Source organism: Metarhizium brunneum, chromosome 3, assembly GCF_013426205.1.
Source record: "Metarhizium brunneum chromosome 3, complete sequence".
Lineage (NCBI taxonomy): Eukaryota > Fungi > Ascomycota > Sordariomycetes > Hypocreales > Clavicipitaceae > Metarhizium > Metarhizium brunneum.
This window is the reverse complement of record NC_089424.1, coordinates 1296176-1314375: the sequence shown is the minus strand read 5'-3', so window position 1 is coordinate 1314375 and position 18200 is coordinate 1296176. Positions and strand designations below refer to the sequence as shown.

The window sequence follows — 18200 nt, the reverse complement described above, 5'->3', positions numbered from 1 at the left end:
AAGAGGCGATGTGCCGCGACTCCAATGCGACCCTTCATATGTATTTGATTGAGGGATAATGCCAAGCCCGATACCGACGGGACAAAACCGCGGCAGATAGCCAGTCGCCGTTGACTAGTTTCTAACACGATCGTTGTCACGGCCACTACAGGCGTCAACCATCAGCTTATCATTGCAATACTTTGTCGTTGAAGCCCCTGCCTCCCATGTAGCATTTAGGTCCCGGACCCTTACCCTATGCCATTTCACGCGTCTCAGCTACAATCCGGTAGCAATGCGGAACCCTCAAACAGCCGCATCCATGCCATTATGCGTCCACGGGCCAGCCATTTCCTCATCTCTTAGGGCCTCATTAATCACCACAAGTCCGTCCATATTCGGCACTACACCATACACATATCGCACCGGCCCCAGGCCAAATCCACATCATACACTTCCGATCTGGAACGGCCCTGCTTTTGATCGGGCTTGTATTCGGCTTGATCTTTTTGAAGAGCACACGCGCAGATGATTAATTGGTCATAATGGGCACAAAATGAACAAAGTTGGCTTGTGTAAAAGATGAAGGATGACAAGGAAGTTGCTATCGCTAGACAAAGGGCGACGAATAGCCAAAGCCAGTAAAAATGTTAATGATACCAAGCTGCTACTGAACACTATTCACGCAACAAGAAAGAAGGAAGTCAATTTTCTATAATGTACTAAATTTGGAATCACTACATAATCTGCGTATAACTCTTGGCTCTAAAGTCCCCCACATCAGCAAAAGTTGACAATACGGGACAGGCCTGTTTGGTGTAATTTCCTATTCGGGAAAGCTCGGGATCGGTGGGGCCGAGGTCAGTTGAGCCATTGTGATTCACCGGCGAGTGACTACTACGCTACAATCATGATGTTCTCGACGACGACGACAAACCTCCTGTGCAGAAATGTCTAGAATTGGAAGCCGAGAATCATCTAACTGTCGAGTCAAACGCTTGGTGCTTGTCATGTCGCCGGGCATTTGATTAGAAGTAAAGTGCTGAATGCACGATTTGGGCGTTCCATTTATCCCAGTTGTTTGGTCCAAACCACTTTGTCCTGCCAGCGTTAGTGAATAGTGCCAGGTATCGCATACATCTAATGCCTGTATCTCTGGGGCAGGCCACATCTTCAGATGCCGTGGCTGTATTTCTGCTTCAATTTCCAATTCACCAGGTCATCACAGTCAATCCCATGTTGGAGTCTAGTCCTGAACAGAAAACGTTACAGCTGGCGCAATCCGGCACCACTATGTACTCAAAATGGACACAATTCGCTTTTCAACCCCCGCCACAAAATTATTCTTCCATGTCCTCATCCTCCTTCTCTGCAGCTTCCGCTTCCTTCCTCGCCTTATACAGCGCCGCCCAATCCTGGGCCTTGGCCATGACCTTCTCCTTGCCCTTGGGATCCAACTTCTCCTCCCACTTGACCCATCTGTGGAACCACTTCTTCGCCTGGTTGGGCTTGAGGCCCTTCACACGTGTACGCCGTTCATATACGTCACGAACAGCAGTCGGATCACCACCAGCAACCCCCTCTTCAAGATCCAACAACCAACTCCACAGATCTCCCCTCTTGGGCCACGTGGCTAGCAAGCCTTCAAACATGGTTCGGCCACGTTCTGGCTCACCATTCGGTGAGCGGAATTCAAGGGCAGCGAATTGGCCAACGATGTTTTGGCTCTGATGGGCGGGCAACCGCTGAGTTGCTCGCGGTAGCAGAGCTCTGGCGCGGTCCGGCTGGTTCCTTGTAACGGAGAGGAAGGTGGCGTAGTTTGTCCATACGCTGGGTGCCTTGGCGCCAAACTTCTTCAACATGGACTCGTACAGATCATCGGCGTGCTACCCATGTTAGTATCTGAACTGAGAATATGAATTTCCACGGGGCGGCACAAACCTTGAGCTTCTGGGACTGGATGTAGATGCTGGCCAATTCCTCGTGGACTTTCTGTTCGTCATTGTACTGGCAAGCCCGCTTGAATACGTCTTCAACCGTCTGTTTAGTACCATACGTAACTTCCAACTTGAGATAGGCAACCCAAACTTTCAGCTTCTCTTCCTCTTTGCGAATATTGATACTCTTAATCGCACGTTCCGCCACTTCTCTCGCCTTTGCTAGTTCGCTAACTTTCATCTGGAATTCCATATATTGAATCCAAAGCTTCGATGAATCCGGCTGGCCTAGCAGTAGTCGCTCATAGTCGCTAGAGGTTTGGGGGCCATGGGCGTCGAGTTCGGCTGTGCGGTCGACTTCGATTTCTCCCTTTCTCCGCTTCTTCGTCTTCTTGTCGCTATCCTTCTTCTCTTGTGCTTGGTCGTCTGAATCGGAACCAGACTCGTCGAATGGGTCAGCAGACCAGGCAGACTTCTTGCCAAGACCAAGACCACCAGACTTTGTGATTGGCGCGTCTTCCATTTCCTCATCTTCGTCGTCTTCGCCATCATCATTTTCTTCCTCTTCCTCATCGTCGTTGTCGTCATCATCCCCGCTATCGTTGCTCAAAAGCTTCTCAAGTAAAGCTTTCTGCTCCTCCGACATTTCCTCATCATCGCTTTCCTCATCGTCCTCAAGGGCAACGCCTCCAGCATCTGAGTCGTTTGATTCCATATCGGTATCCTCGTCAAACAAGGAAGGTCTGAGGCCAAAGCTAATTCGTCGCTTTACGGCGTCAACCTCCAAAACCAAAGCCTTGACAGCATCACCTTCTTTGTACAGCTTGGTGGCATCCTTGACAGCTTCGTCAGCCATCTGGCTCCGATGGCAGAGACCACTGACATTGCTCGATTTGTCAACCAGAATGAAGGCTCCAAACTCTTCAACCTTTCGAACCTTGCCAGTAACGACAGAACCTTTCTTGATATCGTTATAAGTAACTAGCGGCGTGTAGTCTTCGTCGACCGCAGAAGCCTTCAGGCTCATTTCGACCTGTTTTAGGGCGCTGTCGACGGAAAGAACACGACCCTTGACCAGCTGATCAACCTGAAAGAGATCTTTCCAATCCTTCAAGAACCTATCCGAGAGATTGGCAATCTTAACCAGAGCTGTAACGTGGCCACCGAGCGCCACAAAAAGGCCTTTATCAGACACATTTTTGACAAAGCCACGAACCACATCGCCAGCTGCAACTTGTGACAGATTCGCAATTTCCTTATCGGCTACGGGCAGAGTTGAACTCAGGATTCGAGAGGGGCGCATAGAAAGTCTCAAGCGTTTATTGCTGGCATCCACCTCCACAATAGCCACTCGTATGATCTGATTCTTCTTGTAATTGAGGGTATTAATATCGTCATAGTCGTCTGCCATGTCAGGTAAGTGGACAGGTCCAGAAACAATGTCGCTGAGTTTCACCATAAGCTGGCGCTCATTAACTTTCGTAATCTTTCCTGGTAAAACCATGTTTTGTTTTAAAGAAGTCCAGTCGACACCTTGTGAGTCGGTCGAAGAGCGGGCTGAAAGGTCAAGACGATTTTTTTCGGCGTCAATAAATTTGACTCTGACCTTCAGCGCTGAGCCAACAGGAAAGTTTGCTTCCAAATCATTCAGGAGGGAGAGGTCATCCGAGGCCTCCATAGCGGAAACTCTACCGCGAACGCTAGGAGAGAGATTGACCCAGAGGAATTGAGGCGTAACGTTGTTAACGTATGCGATGTGCGAGTCTCCAACCTTCAGTGATTCGAGTGAGAGTGTATTTGGGTTTTCACCCTCGACATCGCTGTTCTTGGCGGACAACTCAAGAACGGAGTGAGCTGATCTGTGGGAGATAGGCAAGAAACGGTGATCCTTGGCATCGTGAACGCCAATGACCTTTACCTTGATCTGTTGTTTTCTGTGGAACTTGTCAAGTGGCTTCTTAGGATCTGTAATATCCTCCCACTTGTCAAAGACTTGAGATACGTCCACCCGACCTTGAACTTGGGTATCGGTCAGCTGCACGTTGAGTTGGGTTTCCTTAACGGAGGTTACAACAGCCGTCACGACGGTTCCGAATTCGAGGCCATCCGCAGGAGCAGACACTTTATCCTTTTGTTTCTCAGTGACCTCCTCAATTGGGGCCGCAGTTGCATGAGCAACCATGATGCGGCGCAAGTCATTGATAACAGAAACAATCTTTACCTCAATGGACTCATACTTGTGCATACCAAAGTCCGGCTTGGACTGCACATCCGCAGGCAGTCGTGACTTTGGTAGGAGGGCGTAAAGGTTACCAGCAAATTGAACGAAGACGGCTGTCTGAGTAACATTTCTCACAAAAGCCGGGACAATAGCGCCTTGCTTGGCGTCCTCGAAGTTGGAAATCAATTTGCCCTCCTTGGAGGCTTTGATGAGACTGGGTTTCTGAGTCAGGATAATAGCTCTTCGCTTCTCATTTTTGTCGAGTACCATGAGGTCAGAAAGGGTCTGTCCGGCCGAGATGCGCTTCAAAGCAAACTGGTTTTTGGAGGCGGACTTGTCGGTGAGGTGACCAACAGGAAGGATGGCCTTGAGTTGGCTGTCTACCAGCTCGACGAAGACTTGATCCTCGGTCTTCTGAGTCACCTTGGCGGCAACAAGCTCTCCTAGTCTCAGGTTCTTCAGAGCTGTTTGCTTGTCCAAGCCAAAAGCTCCAGGATCCTTGCAGGAGACAATCAGTCGGCGCTGTTCAGGGTCAACGTGGAGTATGTGCACGCTGACAACTTGACCGATACGGAAGTGCTCATTGGGATCGCGGATGTAGGCTTCGCTCATTTCAGAGACAGGCAAAAATCCCTTTAGGCGACCGTAGAATTGGATGTGCGCCCCATTGGGCTGGAGCTTGATGATGGTTCCAGGGACTTGCAAGCCAACAATAGCATCTTCATGGGATTTGATGACTGGGGCGTCGGAGTTGACCAAGGTCTTCTTCAATGTAAACCGAATCTGTTTCGTGAACGGATTGGTTGACAACACTCGGGCCTTCACCTTCATACCCTCGCGGAACTTCTTCTCAGGGTGCTGCAACTTGATATCTGATAAGTGGCGCTCGGCGACGTAACCGGTGATACCATCAGCAATATTCAAGATCAAGCCCCTGACACCCTCTTCCTTGATGACTAGCTTCTCAATCCCACAAGTGATGACGGCGCCTATAGGAACGTCTTCCATACGAATGTACTGTTGATCGAGGATGCTCTTCTCAAAAGACAAATGGAACTGACCGTCTAGTTCGCTATAACCAACAACGCGTCCCTTGTGAACTGAACCAACTTGATAGGGCCCGCTAGATTCGTACAGGGCATCGACTTTGCCGTCCTTGACTCGAGAAATATGAACGAAGCCGCCCAAGCCAGCGATTCCGGTATCTACAAAGAGACCAATTTCGCTCTCAACGCGTCGAACAGTACACTTCTCTACCAACGACGAGATTGGCAAAACTTCTGTAGGAAGGTTTTTGTTGTCCTTGGCAGGGTGCTTGCTTGTAAGCGAAGTGATGTGAGGGAGCAAGGAGATGCCAAACTTCGGTTCCTTGGCTGTAGGGAAGTTGCAAATTACTCTGGCCTTGACCTTGGATCCGACTTTGTAGGTAGCTTCCAGATCAGTACCAAGGGGTCCGGCTCCCGAATGAACAAGATCCGCAGTCACGTCCAAATGTCCAATGACTTTACCGGCAAGGCCACGTCGGTCGGTGTTGGTAATTAGGACATCCACGTTGGTGCCAGGAAGAAAGGTGTTTATGGTGGTGGCCTCTGTCGGGACGCCTTTGGGGCTACCGAGTTTCTTTTGCTGCAGAGAGAGTTGAGCAACGTTTCCATTTGAAACCTTGCCGGTTACTTGGCACAGAAACACAGATCCCTCTTGTAGTCGGCTTTGGTCGATGGTGGCGTCAATTTCGCCATGGGGTAAGAAGGCTCGAAGGTCGGGAATGCCGACATCCATAACGCAACCACGATCCTCGACACTGACGACGGATGCCATAACGGTGCTGTTGGCGACAATATCATCTTTGCCTAGGCCTGAATTGGTCTCCGTGGGTCGCAAAGAAAGCTCGATTCTTCGCTTGTTCTTGCCATTGCCAATCGCTGACTCGTCCATGGTGGACACGACATACACTCGCAGATACTGGCCTACAACAAACATGGATTTGAGGTCAACATCAGTTTCGTCGGATGATTCGTCTTCTTCGTCGTCTTGCTCGGCCGCGGCCTCTTGTACCCGGTTGGTCAATTGCTCTGAAACAGCGACGACTGATACATGGCCGGTAAGGTTGTTGGGAAGAGCCACTTCGAGATCCAGGTTGTTCCTTCGGGTGATTTGACCAAGCACGAGAGAGCCTTTGACAAGTTTCTACAGCCGTTAGAATCGCGGGCGAGCTTGATATTGTAAATGAACAATGAAAGACAGGTGAAATTCAGCAATTACCTTGAAATTGAGACTCTCCACCTTGACAAAGTCTTCGGAATCCTTATTTTCGGCGCTCCTCTTGCCGCCTTTCAGAGAAACTTTTCTCTTCTTTGGTATCTTTTGAGCTTTGCCGCCCCTAGTGTCGAATTCTTCTTCGCGACGAGCGTCGGCCTTGGCTTCCAGCTGAATCTGTTTATGTTCCAATGGCGTAAGAACGCTGCCGCCACCTCTAGGAAATATTGGTTCTTCATTTTTCAGGAGGGACACAACAGGTGCTTTGGGGTGAGCGTCGTTGTCGCTCGTCTTCTTTGGCTGGGTTTTGGCTGTCTTTGATTTTGCGATTTCGGGAGCATCTGTCTTTGAAGGTCGGCCTTGTTTGGTATTTTTAGCCGATTTAGCGGGAGGCTGCCCTCCAGGGGCGTCCTTTCGCTTGAGATTACTCATGGCGACGCAATGCAGCGAAAGCGAATTCGTGCCTTGAATCTCAAACTCGGTATAGAGATTCGTGAGTCCTCAGTTAGCATGGCTAGGCCTGTTGGATATTTTTTTTCTTGCCGCATGGCGATAAGCCGATAAGAATAGGAAGGGGTTTAGCGTGAGTCCGGGCGGGGCTGATGTCCGGGTTTGTGGCGGTGGCGCGTGTGGCCCAGGGTTGAACAGTTGGGTTCAAGATCCGTGTGGTATTGCGGTGACCAGCGGGGACAGTTCAGTTATTCAGCCTAAGTACAGAGCTGCGCACTAGTACTAGAAATCGCACGCCCAGGCCACTGGCATCAGCGAGTCGTGGGCGAGCCCCAAGGCGCGTGCAGGGCCTGGAGGATCGCGACTGGCGCCAGACATCTGGAGTTGCTGCACCAGGACAATGGACGCTGTGTAGCCCCGGGCCTGCTCCGTACTCCGTAGCCTACATCTAAGTAGCCTGGATCAACGCCATCAACAATGCCCATCATCAACAATGTCCATTCACATCCCTCGGGCTGGATTGTGGATTGTGGCCACGCGGTCACCAGGCACCAGCCCTTCGTGTGTCTCCAGAAATACACATGCATCCAGATGCCACCATTTAGCTCAGCAGCGTTGGAATGCGAGGCTAGACACTCCGAACTAGGGCTCTTCGTGCATGCTGGTGTCTCGCCAGTTTATTTTCTGTTTATCTGTTGTCTCTCGTGCCACCTCAACCTTTGCAGAACAACAAGTTGCCTTCTCCATCCGTCATCCATAAATAGGTTCATGGACACGGCAAAACGAAGCCGTCATTGATGATATGATGATTCCTCGAAAGCGACAGCGTCCTAACCCGGCCGAGGCCAGCAGCATTAGTTTGCCCACAACTGCGCTGAGCCGGGAAACAGCGACGTCACTTTCACAGTCCCTGTCCATGCATGCGCCATCGCCGGCTGCCAAAGCACCCCAACCAGCACCCCAACCAGATCACCCAGATCATCCCCGTCGACCCCGTCAACCCGCTGCCTCGGAAGCTGAGGCTGCAAGTACACGGCTCAATGTCCTCGTTGGTCCTCAACTGCTTCCATCTCTACCACCGTCAATCCCCCCAATGCCGCCATCTCAATCCACGCATCCTCACGGTGCGCCTCCGACTCACCCCCTAGCCCAGAAGCAGGTACGCATCATGTCACATTCAAATTGCGTTTAGAGTGTACAAAAAAAGGAATCTCACGCCATGTTGTCACAGGTCCGCAAGGCAAAGAGTTGGTACGGCCCATGGCCCAAAACACCAAGGAAAGCCACCGCCTTGACTTCGGTTGCACGTGAAAATATATTGGGCGGAACCGTCCGGTCCGCAGCTGCCCCAAACCTTGATCGATTCGACTCGTCAAAAAAGAGTGCTGCCGAAACTGCAAGCATTCGAGGCGATTCACGATCCGTTTTCCTGTCCAAAGTTTTCGAGGACCAAATGCCAGCTGTTGCCACTGACACGGCGACCGTCGACGATAACGCCCAGCACGAGGAAACCAGCATACCGCAACCTCCGCACACACCAAAAGACATTCACGCCACAAAAGATAGAAATGACACAAAGGAAGACGAAGTAATAAAACCACAAGCAGAGACCTCAAATTCACCGACCGCTCCGCCAGCCGCGTCTGCTGCCCCTCCCCCTCCATCAGGTTGGCTAGTTTGGTGGACCAAGACTCCAACCACGGAACAACAAACAGTTACAGTAACATCTACCACTCTTGACAATACGGATAATCCTACGCCAGAGAATAGACCCTTTACTCCTCCCGAACAGACTGCCCCGCCGGACTCGGTCCCCAGGGAACCTCCGCCAAGTGCACCAACGGTATCATCCACCTGGCGATTCGGCTTTTGGTCTTCTACCAACAACAAGATGGACAAGACAGACCCCGAAAAGGAGGGCAAGGTAGAGGGGGCTCAACCTAAAGAGCAACAAGACATTGCCATGGAAGACGCTCCAGCCCCGGCGGCTGCCCCAGAGAATGAACCTTCACCGAAAGCTGGGTCAACGTGGGCATTTTGGTCACGGGCATCGCCGAGCAAATCCAGTAGCAAGATTTCTTCCTCGGGCTCTGGCGAAATGGCTGTTATTGGCGAGGGATCAGAAGCGCACCCGAAACAAATGAGTGAAGTGGATGTCTCTAGTCCGCAAAGCAAAGCCTCCAAACAAGAGACACAGGCCAGGGAGGCGCAACCACAGGCGAAATCAACTTGGCGTAGGACAAAGAGAGTACGGCCATCTTCTATTGAAGCCGCAACAGATTCAGATGCATCGACGGCAACGCGGACTGCTACACCAGTTATCGAGGAACCTCAGGGCCTCCCGCCCCCTCCAAAGGAGCCCAAGCCCCCAGCGCCGTCTACAAAAGCCGAATCGTCGAGCAAATCGGCAGCTGAGGCCGAATCAGTGGCAAAGCAGCCTCCTAATTTGCTGCTTCCCTCATTCACCAGCACCTATCAGATGAAGGAGAACCCTTCAATATTACAGCAAATTACACAGCTTTTGCTTCGAACCTCTCAGCCACCTGCTAACCACGTCTTCCGGGTCAAAGATCCACCCAAGATCCGAAAGGCTATCGCCATCGGCATACATGGTCTATTCCCGGCAACCTATCTCCGACCCATGATTGGCCAACCTACGGGGACATCGCTAAGATTCGCCAACCTCTGCGCAGAAGCCATTCGTCGATGGACGGATGCTCACGGCTCTCCTGACTGTGAAATTGAAAAAGTCGCCCTTGAGGGCGAGGGTAGAATCAGCGATCGGGTGGACAACCTGTGGAAACTTATGCTCAATTGGATTGATCACATTCGCAGGGCTGATTTCATCATCCTAGCATGTCATTCTCAGGGCGTTCCTGTAAGCATCATGCTGTTAGAGAAGCTCATTGACATGGGCATCATCACCAATGCCAAGATAGGAGTTTGTGCAATGGCAGGGGTGGCTTTGGGTCCGTTTCCAGATTACAAGTCTAGCATTCTCATGGGGTCGGCGGCCGAGCTGTGGGAGTTTGGTAATCCTCAGAGCACTAATTCGCAACGATTCGAGGCCTCTTTGAAGCGAGTGTTGGACCACGGGGCAAGGGTGACGTTCATCGGCAGTATCGACGACCAATTAGTGCCTATGGAGGTGAGAAATCCTTTTTGACTTTTTCGGACGGGGAGATAATGTATGCTAACTCATCTTCTAGTCGGCCGTTTATTCTCCTGCCAGCCACCCGTACATATACCGTGCCGTCTTCATCGATGGCCGAATCCACGCACCAGACTTTATCGCACACCTAGTTGGGTTCGCCCTGAAATTACGAAACTTGGGAGTCACCGATCACGGTCTCGTTCGTGAACTGTCTGTGGCGCTGGCTGGGTCCTTGTACTCAGGTGAAGGTCACTCCCGATTATACTACGACCCAGCGGTATACGACCTCGCCATATGCCACGCTCTGGAAACAACGTCCACCCCATCCCCCGTCACATGTGAGGTTGGCCCCCGCGGAGGTCTAGCATCTGCCAATCCGTACGTGTTGCCGTGGATCATGCGCGGCATGCTAGAAGAAAGTTTCGTAAAGACGGAACTGAGCAGCGAGACGGAGGACCTATTGCAGCAATTTGATGATTGGAAACCGTCAAATAAGGCGCTGAAAGATGTAAAATACCGTTTGGAAGCGGTGCGATCGAAGCTTTAGTCTTTTTTATTTTGTTTGTTATTTTCTTTGTGAGACATCTGCGTATCATGGCGAGGAGTTTGAACGTTTTATATACATATACCACATAGCGGATCTTGCATGATTTTTATTTAGATGAACAGATTACAGGATGGCCAAAGAGCTCCAGCAGCGTCGGCATAGATGTTGTATACAGAATAGATCAATACACGACTTGACTACCTATCTGGCCGCTTCCAACGCGGTCTGTTCCTTTTATTAAATTACGTGCCGTGTGCTCTAGCAACATGCGTAATAAGGCACGATATTCTTTGCCCTTCATTTCGTCTTTATAGCTTAGTCGTTATATCCCGCCTGCTCGCTATTTGTACCCAAACTCGTCGGTTTCACAACATCAGGGTTCCCAGACCGATGCCTCTTGCTTCTCACCTCTCCAGCCTAGTGAATTAACAGCACCGTATACCCTTGAAGGCGGCTTTGGGCACTGCAATAGCTACTTCCCATGCATTTATCCTTCTGAATATCCTATGATCCTACGACGCACGGGTACGCCTCGCATCCTCGTCCGGACAACCGCTTCGCCTCGGGAATCAAGCAAATACGCGTCAGCCAGTAGGTCCACGCCCGTCGTATATCCCAAGGTGGAAGTAGTGCATGAGTCCCACCGCAGAAAGGAACGTAGGTACATATATGTCGCCGGTGCGCGTGCGCGATGTTAGTTAGGGATGGCATACTCTTGTCACTTGTGAGTGTATGGCTACGCTGCCACGTGCACCACATGCAACGTCGGGCGTTGCATGAACATGAGCACACGGCTGTCTCTGTATATCGCCAGCACGCAGGGTTTACCGCAAAGTGAGAGGTCGTGAGCACGAACCGGATCCTCAATACATTCCGTGCAAGAGCTTGCCTGCACATTTAGCATCGAGGATACCTAGCAGGCAGCGAGTCTAGCACATACAACATAGTCTCGAGGTGTGATTTTGCCAAAAATTAAAAAAAAAAATTACTCCGCAACACCAATGTAGTGCCATATCATATATCAACACGGTGTCTAGAATACTGTACACGGCAGGCCCCTGCTCCAAGCAAATCATATAATACACGGGCGCCCAAAAAACAAACAAAAACACCTCAGCAAACGTCATCATCTCCTGCCCAACTTCCAGGCGTCAATACGGTCCTGGATCTGGTCCCAGGTCATGGAGTGGCTCGTCAGGCCATACGCCTGCGCCTCCTGGACGACGACGGTGGGCGCGCCGCTCCCGCGGCCGGGGTTCCCAAGCGTGCCGTGGACAACCATGCTCGCGACCCTCCGCAGGTCGCGGACGGTGAGGGCCTCGATGCGCGCGCACATGTCCCGGACGGGGATCTTGTGGCCGTGGACCTGGACGGAGCGGCCGAGGTCCTCCAGCTCGACCATGCGCGACTCCAGGTTCATTAGCAGGCTCGACCGCAGCTGGTTCTTGGCCCGCGACACCTCGCCCTCCTGCAGGCGCGAGAAGCCCGTGTCGAGCGTGAGCGCCCGCAGCTCCTGGCACATGACGTCCAGCATGGCCGACGTGTGGCCCGGCAGGCACGACGCCGAGATGCCAAACAGCCCCGAGTCCGTGTATGAGTGGTTGAAGGACACGCACGATTCCACCCAGCCGTACTGGTTGAGCACGTTGGTGTACAGCCGCGAGTACATGCCCTTGCCTGGGCCGCCGGCCGAGAACGAACCCCCGCCGCCGAGGAGCGTCTGCAACGTCGCCAGCGCGTAGATGTCATCCGACCCCACGGGAAGGCCCTCGAATGCCAGGTGGATATGCGTAAAGTTGGTCTGGTTGAGCGACGGCGGTTGCGCCGGCAGCGAGAGGAATCCCCCCGTGTAGTGGGCCGGGAAAGCGGCAATATCAGCGGGCAGGTTGTTCAGCACAGCGGCGTTGCGAGGCGCCGACGTGGACAGGTTCTTGATGAACGGAATCTTGGACATGATGTGCGTTCGGGGAGTTGCCGACGACGACGACGACGCCGACGTATACGAAGAAGAAGACGAAGCGGAGTCGGTGTCGCTCTCCGTTTCACTCCCCGTCACCTCCCTCGCGCCCGGCAAACTCGTGCTCTTCATGTCGCCGAAGAACTGCTCCGCCAGCCGCACGGCAACACCATGATCGACCCCCGCAAACGCCAGCACCATTCTTTCCGGCTGGTAAAACGCCTCTCTGTACTTGAGCACCGTGTCCCTCTTGATCTCGCCCAGTCTCTCCTCCGGACACAGCAGCGGATTGCCCAGGGTATTGTCCTTAAACGCGGCTGTGTGCACCAACTCTGGCAGGATAAGCTCCGGCTTGCCCCAAATCTCGGCGATTTCATACCTCGCCGTCTCAATCTGCTCGGCGACCTCGTCCTCGGTGATGTTGGGATCGCGGATCGTCTCGGCCAGCAGGGAGACCGTTTCGGGGACCGCATTGTTGAACGTGGCGGCCTGGTACATCATGGATTCTCGCGACGACGCGCACTGGATGTTGCCGCCGAGATTCTCCACGCGCTCGAGCATGGCGTCGGCCGTGTGCGACGAGGTGCTCTTGAAGGCCAGCCGGTCCATGATGTGCGACACGCCCCGGAGCGAAGGGGTTTCGAAGCGAGACCCGGCCTCGACGTAGACGCCCACGCCGGCGAAGGAGCCGGGCAGTGCCTCGGATGCCACACGCAGGCCGTTGGGGAGAGTGGTGATCTGGTCTAGTTCCGTGGGTTCCTATTCAGCCGTGAGCATTTGCCCTCAGTAGTCTCGGGGACGTTTCGTTTCTCCGGCCATCAAGTGCCACGGGTACCCGGCACGAGAGAAAACAGACAAGACAAGAACAAACTTTTTGCAGTCCCTCTACTCTCACCGTCGCCATCCCCCTCCTCCACGCATTTCCCCTCGCCAAAAACCTAGTCGTCGGCGAGAGCCGCGCCGAAAGCTGCCGCAGCATGGTGGGTGGTGCCTCGATGCCGTCGTCTCTTTCCCCCCTGCCGTTTACAAATCCCCTCGTAGCTTGGGTAAAATCAACCAGAACGCAAAAGTCTAGCAGTCGTTGAATCTGCCCGTCGAAGCCAGCTCGCTTGATAGGGGATGATGCGATGAAGGTGACAGCGGCAAAATTTCATTGCCGTCACGTTTCCAAGGTAGTTAGTCGTCGGTTGGCTGCGGATGGGACCCAGAAAAAAAGTTGGGTCTGTGGTGTGGCTTTAGGATGCCGAGTGACGGGAGTACTCGGCGATAAATCGGATCTGACGTCGGACGGAGGTCCCGACTCGACTCACCTTGCTACTACTATTACTACGTAACTTACTGCTCACTTTGGGCCTGTCCAGGGCCAGCCATGACGGATGGACGATGGATCGTCATTGACTATGTAGCCCTTTTTATTTCGCTCGCAATATACTTCGTAGCAAAGAACACAGCTCGCACAGCAATCTCCGAAGTAGCTTCAAATTCAAATTCAAATTCCCAGGCAAACGCAGCAAAACTGCTTTATTAATACTTAAGCGGCAAATAGATGCGGCGTCCAAATGCGCCCAGGAATGCAGGTCTGCGTATAGTGATATACCCAATTTACCAATCCAATGCTATACAAAAGAAAATAAAAGTCGTTTCGCAGGATGAACATGTTCCAGCTCCAAGACCACTTGTCGGGAATGCAGCCTAGAACCCTCAAAATGAACAAAAGCAGGAACGCCGTCTATGACAAGAACACTGCGGGAACCGTTGGAAAAGGTGACATGTGTCGCTCGCTATGCTCTCCGAATAAAAGAATGGTTTCGTCAGGCTTGCCATGTATCGCACTTCTCCCCGTTCCCTCATCTCGTTTCCATACAAAACCACACAATCACCGTCCCTATCAAACGCCGATTCTTCATTGGCACCGGCCCTCCTCAGCGAATGGAATCATCGCTCTGGTTAGCACCGCCGCCGACATCCATTTCAGCTGCAGCATCTAGGCTTCGCATTTCGGGGCTGCCAGTAGCAGCCCGCTGCCCTGCACTGCCGTCAAATACCCACGGTCCAGCATTGTTTCTCGGCGTGATGGGGCCCTCTGCCCCGCTGGATGATGGTGATGGGGATCGGTGCTCACGTAAATGGCCTACACGCCCCGAGCCCGAGGCTGGATTTGTGATAGGCAGCGGCTCTGAGGCTGTGTGCAACGAGTTGCCTGTCGGCCTTTCCTGGGGGCTGTCTGACTCATTGACACTCATTGTAACATCTACATCCATAGCATCCGGGTCTGGTGCCGCGGCTTCTGTGGACTCGGCAACAGGGGGTTCCTCTGGTTGTGGATTTTCGGATTCCTTTTTATCCGCATCCAAGCCATCGTCGTCTAGTTGCTGCCATTCTTCAGATGGCTCATCCACATCGGCCTCGAGATCGGCTCCTGCCCGACAGTTGGGGCAGACAAAGATGGGATATTGCGACGACGTCAAAAGTGATCGCACACATTTAAAGTGCCATGTGTGAGAGCACGGTGCGACAAATAAAGATTGGCATGGCTGCATATACATAATATTAGCACATATGGATCCGAGTACCGAAGTTGCCCAGTAGTTCGAGCGCCTACCGCAATAGAATTCAGGCAAATGGAGCAATCTTGCGAGCTTTGTGAGCTCGATCCAGACGCTGCTCCCGCAGGGGCGCCCGTCGCCATGGTCCGGAGACGTTTGTGAGCTGCGACGCTGTACGAGGTTAGTCTTCCATCTTTTTCCTTCATCAAAAGCAGAGCGCTTTGAACTCACTTGAAGCTGTTCAGCTTGCTCTGCCAGCCGCGGTTCAGCTCCAATCTCATCTTGACGCAGCGGAAAATCATCTCCTCGCCGCCCTTAAAGTCAATGCCCAGCTGGACAATGTCGCCGTCGTTGACCGGAAATGCCTTGCTCTCCTGCGACGGGGCGCTCAGCCTAATGTGGTTCAAAAAGGTCCCAGACGAGCTCTTGACATCCTTGATGAACCACTTGCCATCTTCGCACCAGAACTCGCAATGTCGGCGACTCACAACTTTGCTCTTGAAACCCACTGGTGCTGCGGACGGCTGGTTGTTATTCATATTGGCGGCCTGGCCATCTCGTTCTGAATATCGCCCCACACGAATGATCTCGGTGCCATTTGGCAGGGTTCTCGAAATGGGGGAGAAGGAGAGCGAGGGCCGAGTCGATCGAAGGTCGTAGTGTGCGGAGAAGCGTATTGACGGCACTGTCTCTGGGGCGCCGTTGGCCGCAGCAGAGGCAGAGGCAGGAGCAGTAGTACCATTTGTGGCAGACGAGGCTGCGGGGGCATCGCTCACAGCACGAGGTCTCGTTGCAGCCATGTTGGACTGGCCGCCGTTGGGTGTCGAGTCTGGCGAAGTGGTTTGGCTCGCCGCCCAAGCCTGCGTGGACGTAGAACTGGTCGTCTCTGGAATCGTTGGCGGGGGGGTGTTGGATGAGGCACCGTGATTCTCTCGTGGATTTACCCGCGGCGACAATGAAGACGTGGCGTCGGGGGATGTGCTGACAAGAGTGAGACGATTGGGGTTTTGCGAAGCGGGGGAAATTGTCGACGACGGGGTGTAGCTGACGGATCGGGTCAAGTTGCCATTCTGCGTCTGGCTGCTGCGATGGGATGAGCTGGCGTTGGCGTTGGTGTTGGTGGATGATGAGGATGAGTGGTGTGAGTCTCGCGACAACAAATGGTTGTGGGTGTAGTTGCGCAAGTAGGTCAACCCTCGGAGTCGGCTTGGGCGAGACGGCGAGACGGGGACGGGGTTGGCACCCTGCGGCCCGGGAGGAGGAGATGAGACGGGTTGTGTGAACATGATGTGATGGTCAAGGCAACAAAGGTGCCTCTCTCTTTGTACGATCTAGAAGTGCAAGCTGTGAAAAATCTTTGTTGGCCGTCTGTGACTTGCCTCAAAGTTGGTTGTCAGCGGACGCGGCCTAATACGAACAAGGCGACAGACAGGGCGGCAAACGAGGGGGGTCGAAATGTTGGCGACGCCAGGCGTTGAAGTTTCACTCAAGCTCAGCTGAGCAGCAGCTGAGCAGCAGCGTTCAGGGTTGCGGAAAGCCCCAAACTGCCCCGAGTTGGTGGTGTTCAGGTAGGTGCGGAGAATCAGAGAATCAGGTGTGCACGTCAATTGATGTGCAGGCAGGGTTGATGATGGGTCAAATGTTGGCGAGCAGATGACTGGGCCGTTTGACGACTCTCGAGTCTCGCTCTCGCGACCGGCTTCAGAGTCTGACGTCTAGAGATTGCCTGCTGCGGGAAAGGGGCGCCCGGCCGTCTCTTTCAAGGGCTCAACTTCTCTTCTCTCGTCGAGATTGGTTCGCAAGGCCAGGGGCTGAAAGGAGGTTTCGTCTGCAGGATCGCGGCCAGACGGATTCGACAGAACAAAGCAGTGTTGGATGCAAAAAGCCAGTCTTTGTCGACGGTCCGAAGGGAAGATGGTTCTTTATCCGGCGCGTTGGCAGCCTCACACCACCAACCAGGCTTGGCTGTACATGAACCGATTCACGGTGGACACACCAGTTCACCCCAGGTGGCCCCGGCTGACGCTGGCGCTGGCGTCGGCGTTGGCGTTGGCGTTGGCGCCGGAGCCAGAAGTTACGTACGGAGTAAGTCTGTCTACACGTACTACCCAGTAAGCAGAAGGGGGAGGAAACGGTTGATGCAGAGGCAGATGCAGACGCGGCGGCGATTTGGTCACTGTCGAGATGTTGGTGATGTATTTGGCGTTTTTTTGATGGGATCATGTCGAAACATTGAATAGCCCAGCTGCATATGTGCATCTCTGGCTGCTGCTGCAGACACGCCCGGCCGCACTGGAGCCCTCAAGTGCTCCAACCCTCTTGCCTCTCCATGTCATTTGAACTTCCTTCTGTGCTGGTTTTTTTAAGTGACAAGCGATTGGTCTGAGCCAACGCCGCCCGATGACCTGACATGGATTTGATGCATCTTGCACCCCCGACATCGAGCCGCCTTCTCACGCTCCTCCCGCTCTCCACGTCGCGCACTCACGCTCTCGCCGTCCGCCGTCGCTCATAGGCGCCATTGCCACCAGCCTAGCTTCCCAACCTCCACGAGTGCCACAACTTCACAACCCACGCAACAACAGCGGTCCATATCAAAGCTCCATGTCTTCTTTCAGGGCTAGGACTGCTTGGAATTGCTTGGGCTGTGTGTGGGCCTCGCCAAACCATGGCGTCAACGAAGTACGAAGTAGGGCCTCCAACTCGACCCAAGGCCGCCGTGTGGCTGCTGCGGGTCTCGCAATCTGGGACCTTCTTGACTCTGTCATCCCGTATCTCTAATTACGGAGCCCGGACAACCCTAGCTGTTGGTCTCGGGACATCCGCTCGCGGTGCGTCGGCGCAGACCTAAATAAACAAAAGCGAACATCTGGGCTAGTCACTATGAACTAACAGACCAGACCGATGCGAGATAACAAGCTCGAATGCTCCGGACCGAGTATGCTCTTTTCCGTAAGTCAGGAGCAAGAAAAGATGCATTCTATACATAGGTGTGGCGTGTCGTGTCTTGGAGATGGTTCCAGATTGCACCCTCGCTCTATCGACATATCACCTCCAGGCAGCTCCACGTCTGCCCGATTTAGCCACTGGTCTGAAAGCTGCAGGATGATAGCCTCCAGATGTCCCACGCCCTAGCAGCCTGTAGTCTGTGTG

At 53.2% G+C, this 18200-nt stretch overlaps 4 protein-coding genes across 4 annotated transcripts; 1 reads left to right on the top strand and 3 right to left on the bottom strand.

The window, feature by feature from the left end:
• Nucleotides 1-1319: 1319 nt before the first annotated feature.
• rrp5 (rRNA biogenesis protein rrp5) lies at nucleotides 1320-6825 on the bottom strand (the record flags this gene model as incomplete). Its single annotated transcript, XM_014688764.1, has 3 exons — nucleotides 1320-1865; nucleotides 1921-6324; nucleotides 6400-6825. The coding sequence occupies 3 exons, from the start codon at nucleotides 6823-6825 to the stop codon at nucleotides 1320-1322; spliced, it is 5376 nt and encodes a 1791-aa protein (XP_014544250.1).
• An 823-nt stretch (nucleotides 6826-7648) lies between these two features.
• On the top strand, nucleotides 7649-10544 carry G6M90_00g056580 (uncharacterized protein; the record flags this gene model as incomplete). Its single annotated transcript, XM_014688763.1, has 3 exons — nucleotides 7649-8002; nucleotides 8075-9991; nucleotides 10053-10544. 3 exons carry the CDS (start codon nucleotides 7649-7651, stop codon nucleotides 10542-10544), a joined length of 2763 nt encoding a protein of 920 aa, XP_014544249.1.
• Nucleotides 10545-11670: 1126 nt separating this feature from the next.
• On the bottom strand, nucleotides 11671-13480 carry mpp (Mitochondrial-processing peptidase subunit alpha; the record flags this gene model as incomplete). Its single annotated transcript, XM_014688762.1, has 2 exons — nucleotides 11671-13260; nucleotides 13397-13480. 2 exons carry the CDS (start codon nucleotides 13478-13480, stop codon nucleotides 11671-11673), a joined length of 1674 nt encoding a protein of 557 aa, XP_014544248.1.
• Nucleotides 13481-14423: 943 nt separating this feature from the next.
• On the bottom strand, nucleotides 14424-16333 carry DMA1 (E3 ubiquitin-protein ligase DMA1; the record flags this gene model as incomplete). Its single annotated transcript, XM_014688761.1, has 3 exons — nucleotides 14424-15035; nucleotides 15104-15218; nucleotides 15279-16333. The coding sequence occupies 3 exons, from the start codon at nucleotides 16331-16333 to the stop codon at nucleotides 14424-14426; spliced, it is 1782 nt and encodes a 593-aa protein (XP_014544247.1).
• Nucleotides 16334-18200: the final 1867 nt, after the last annotated feature.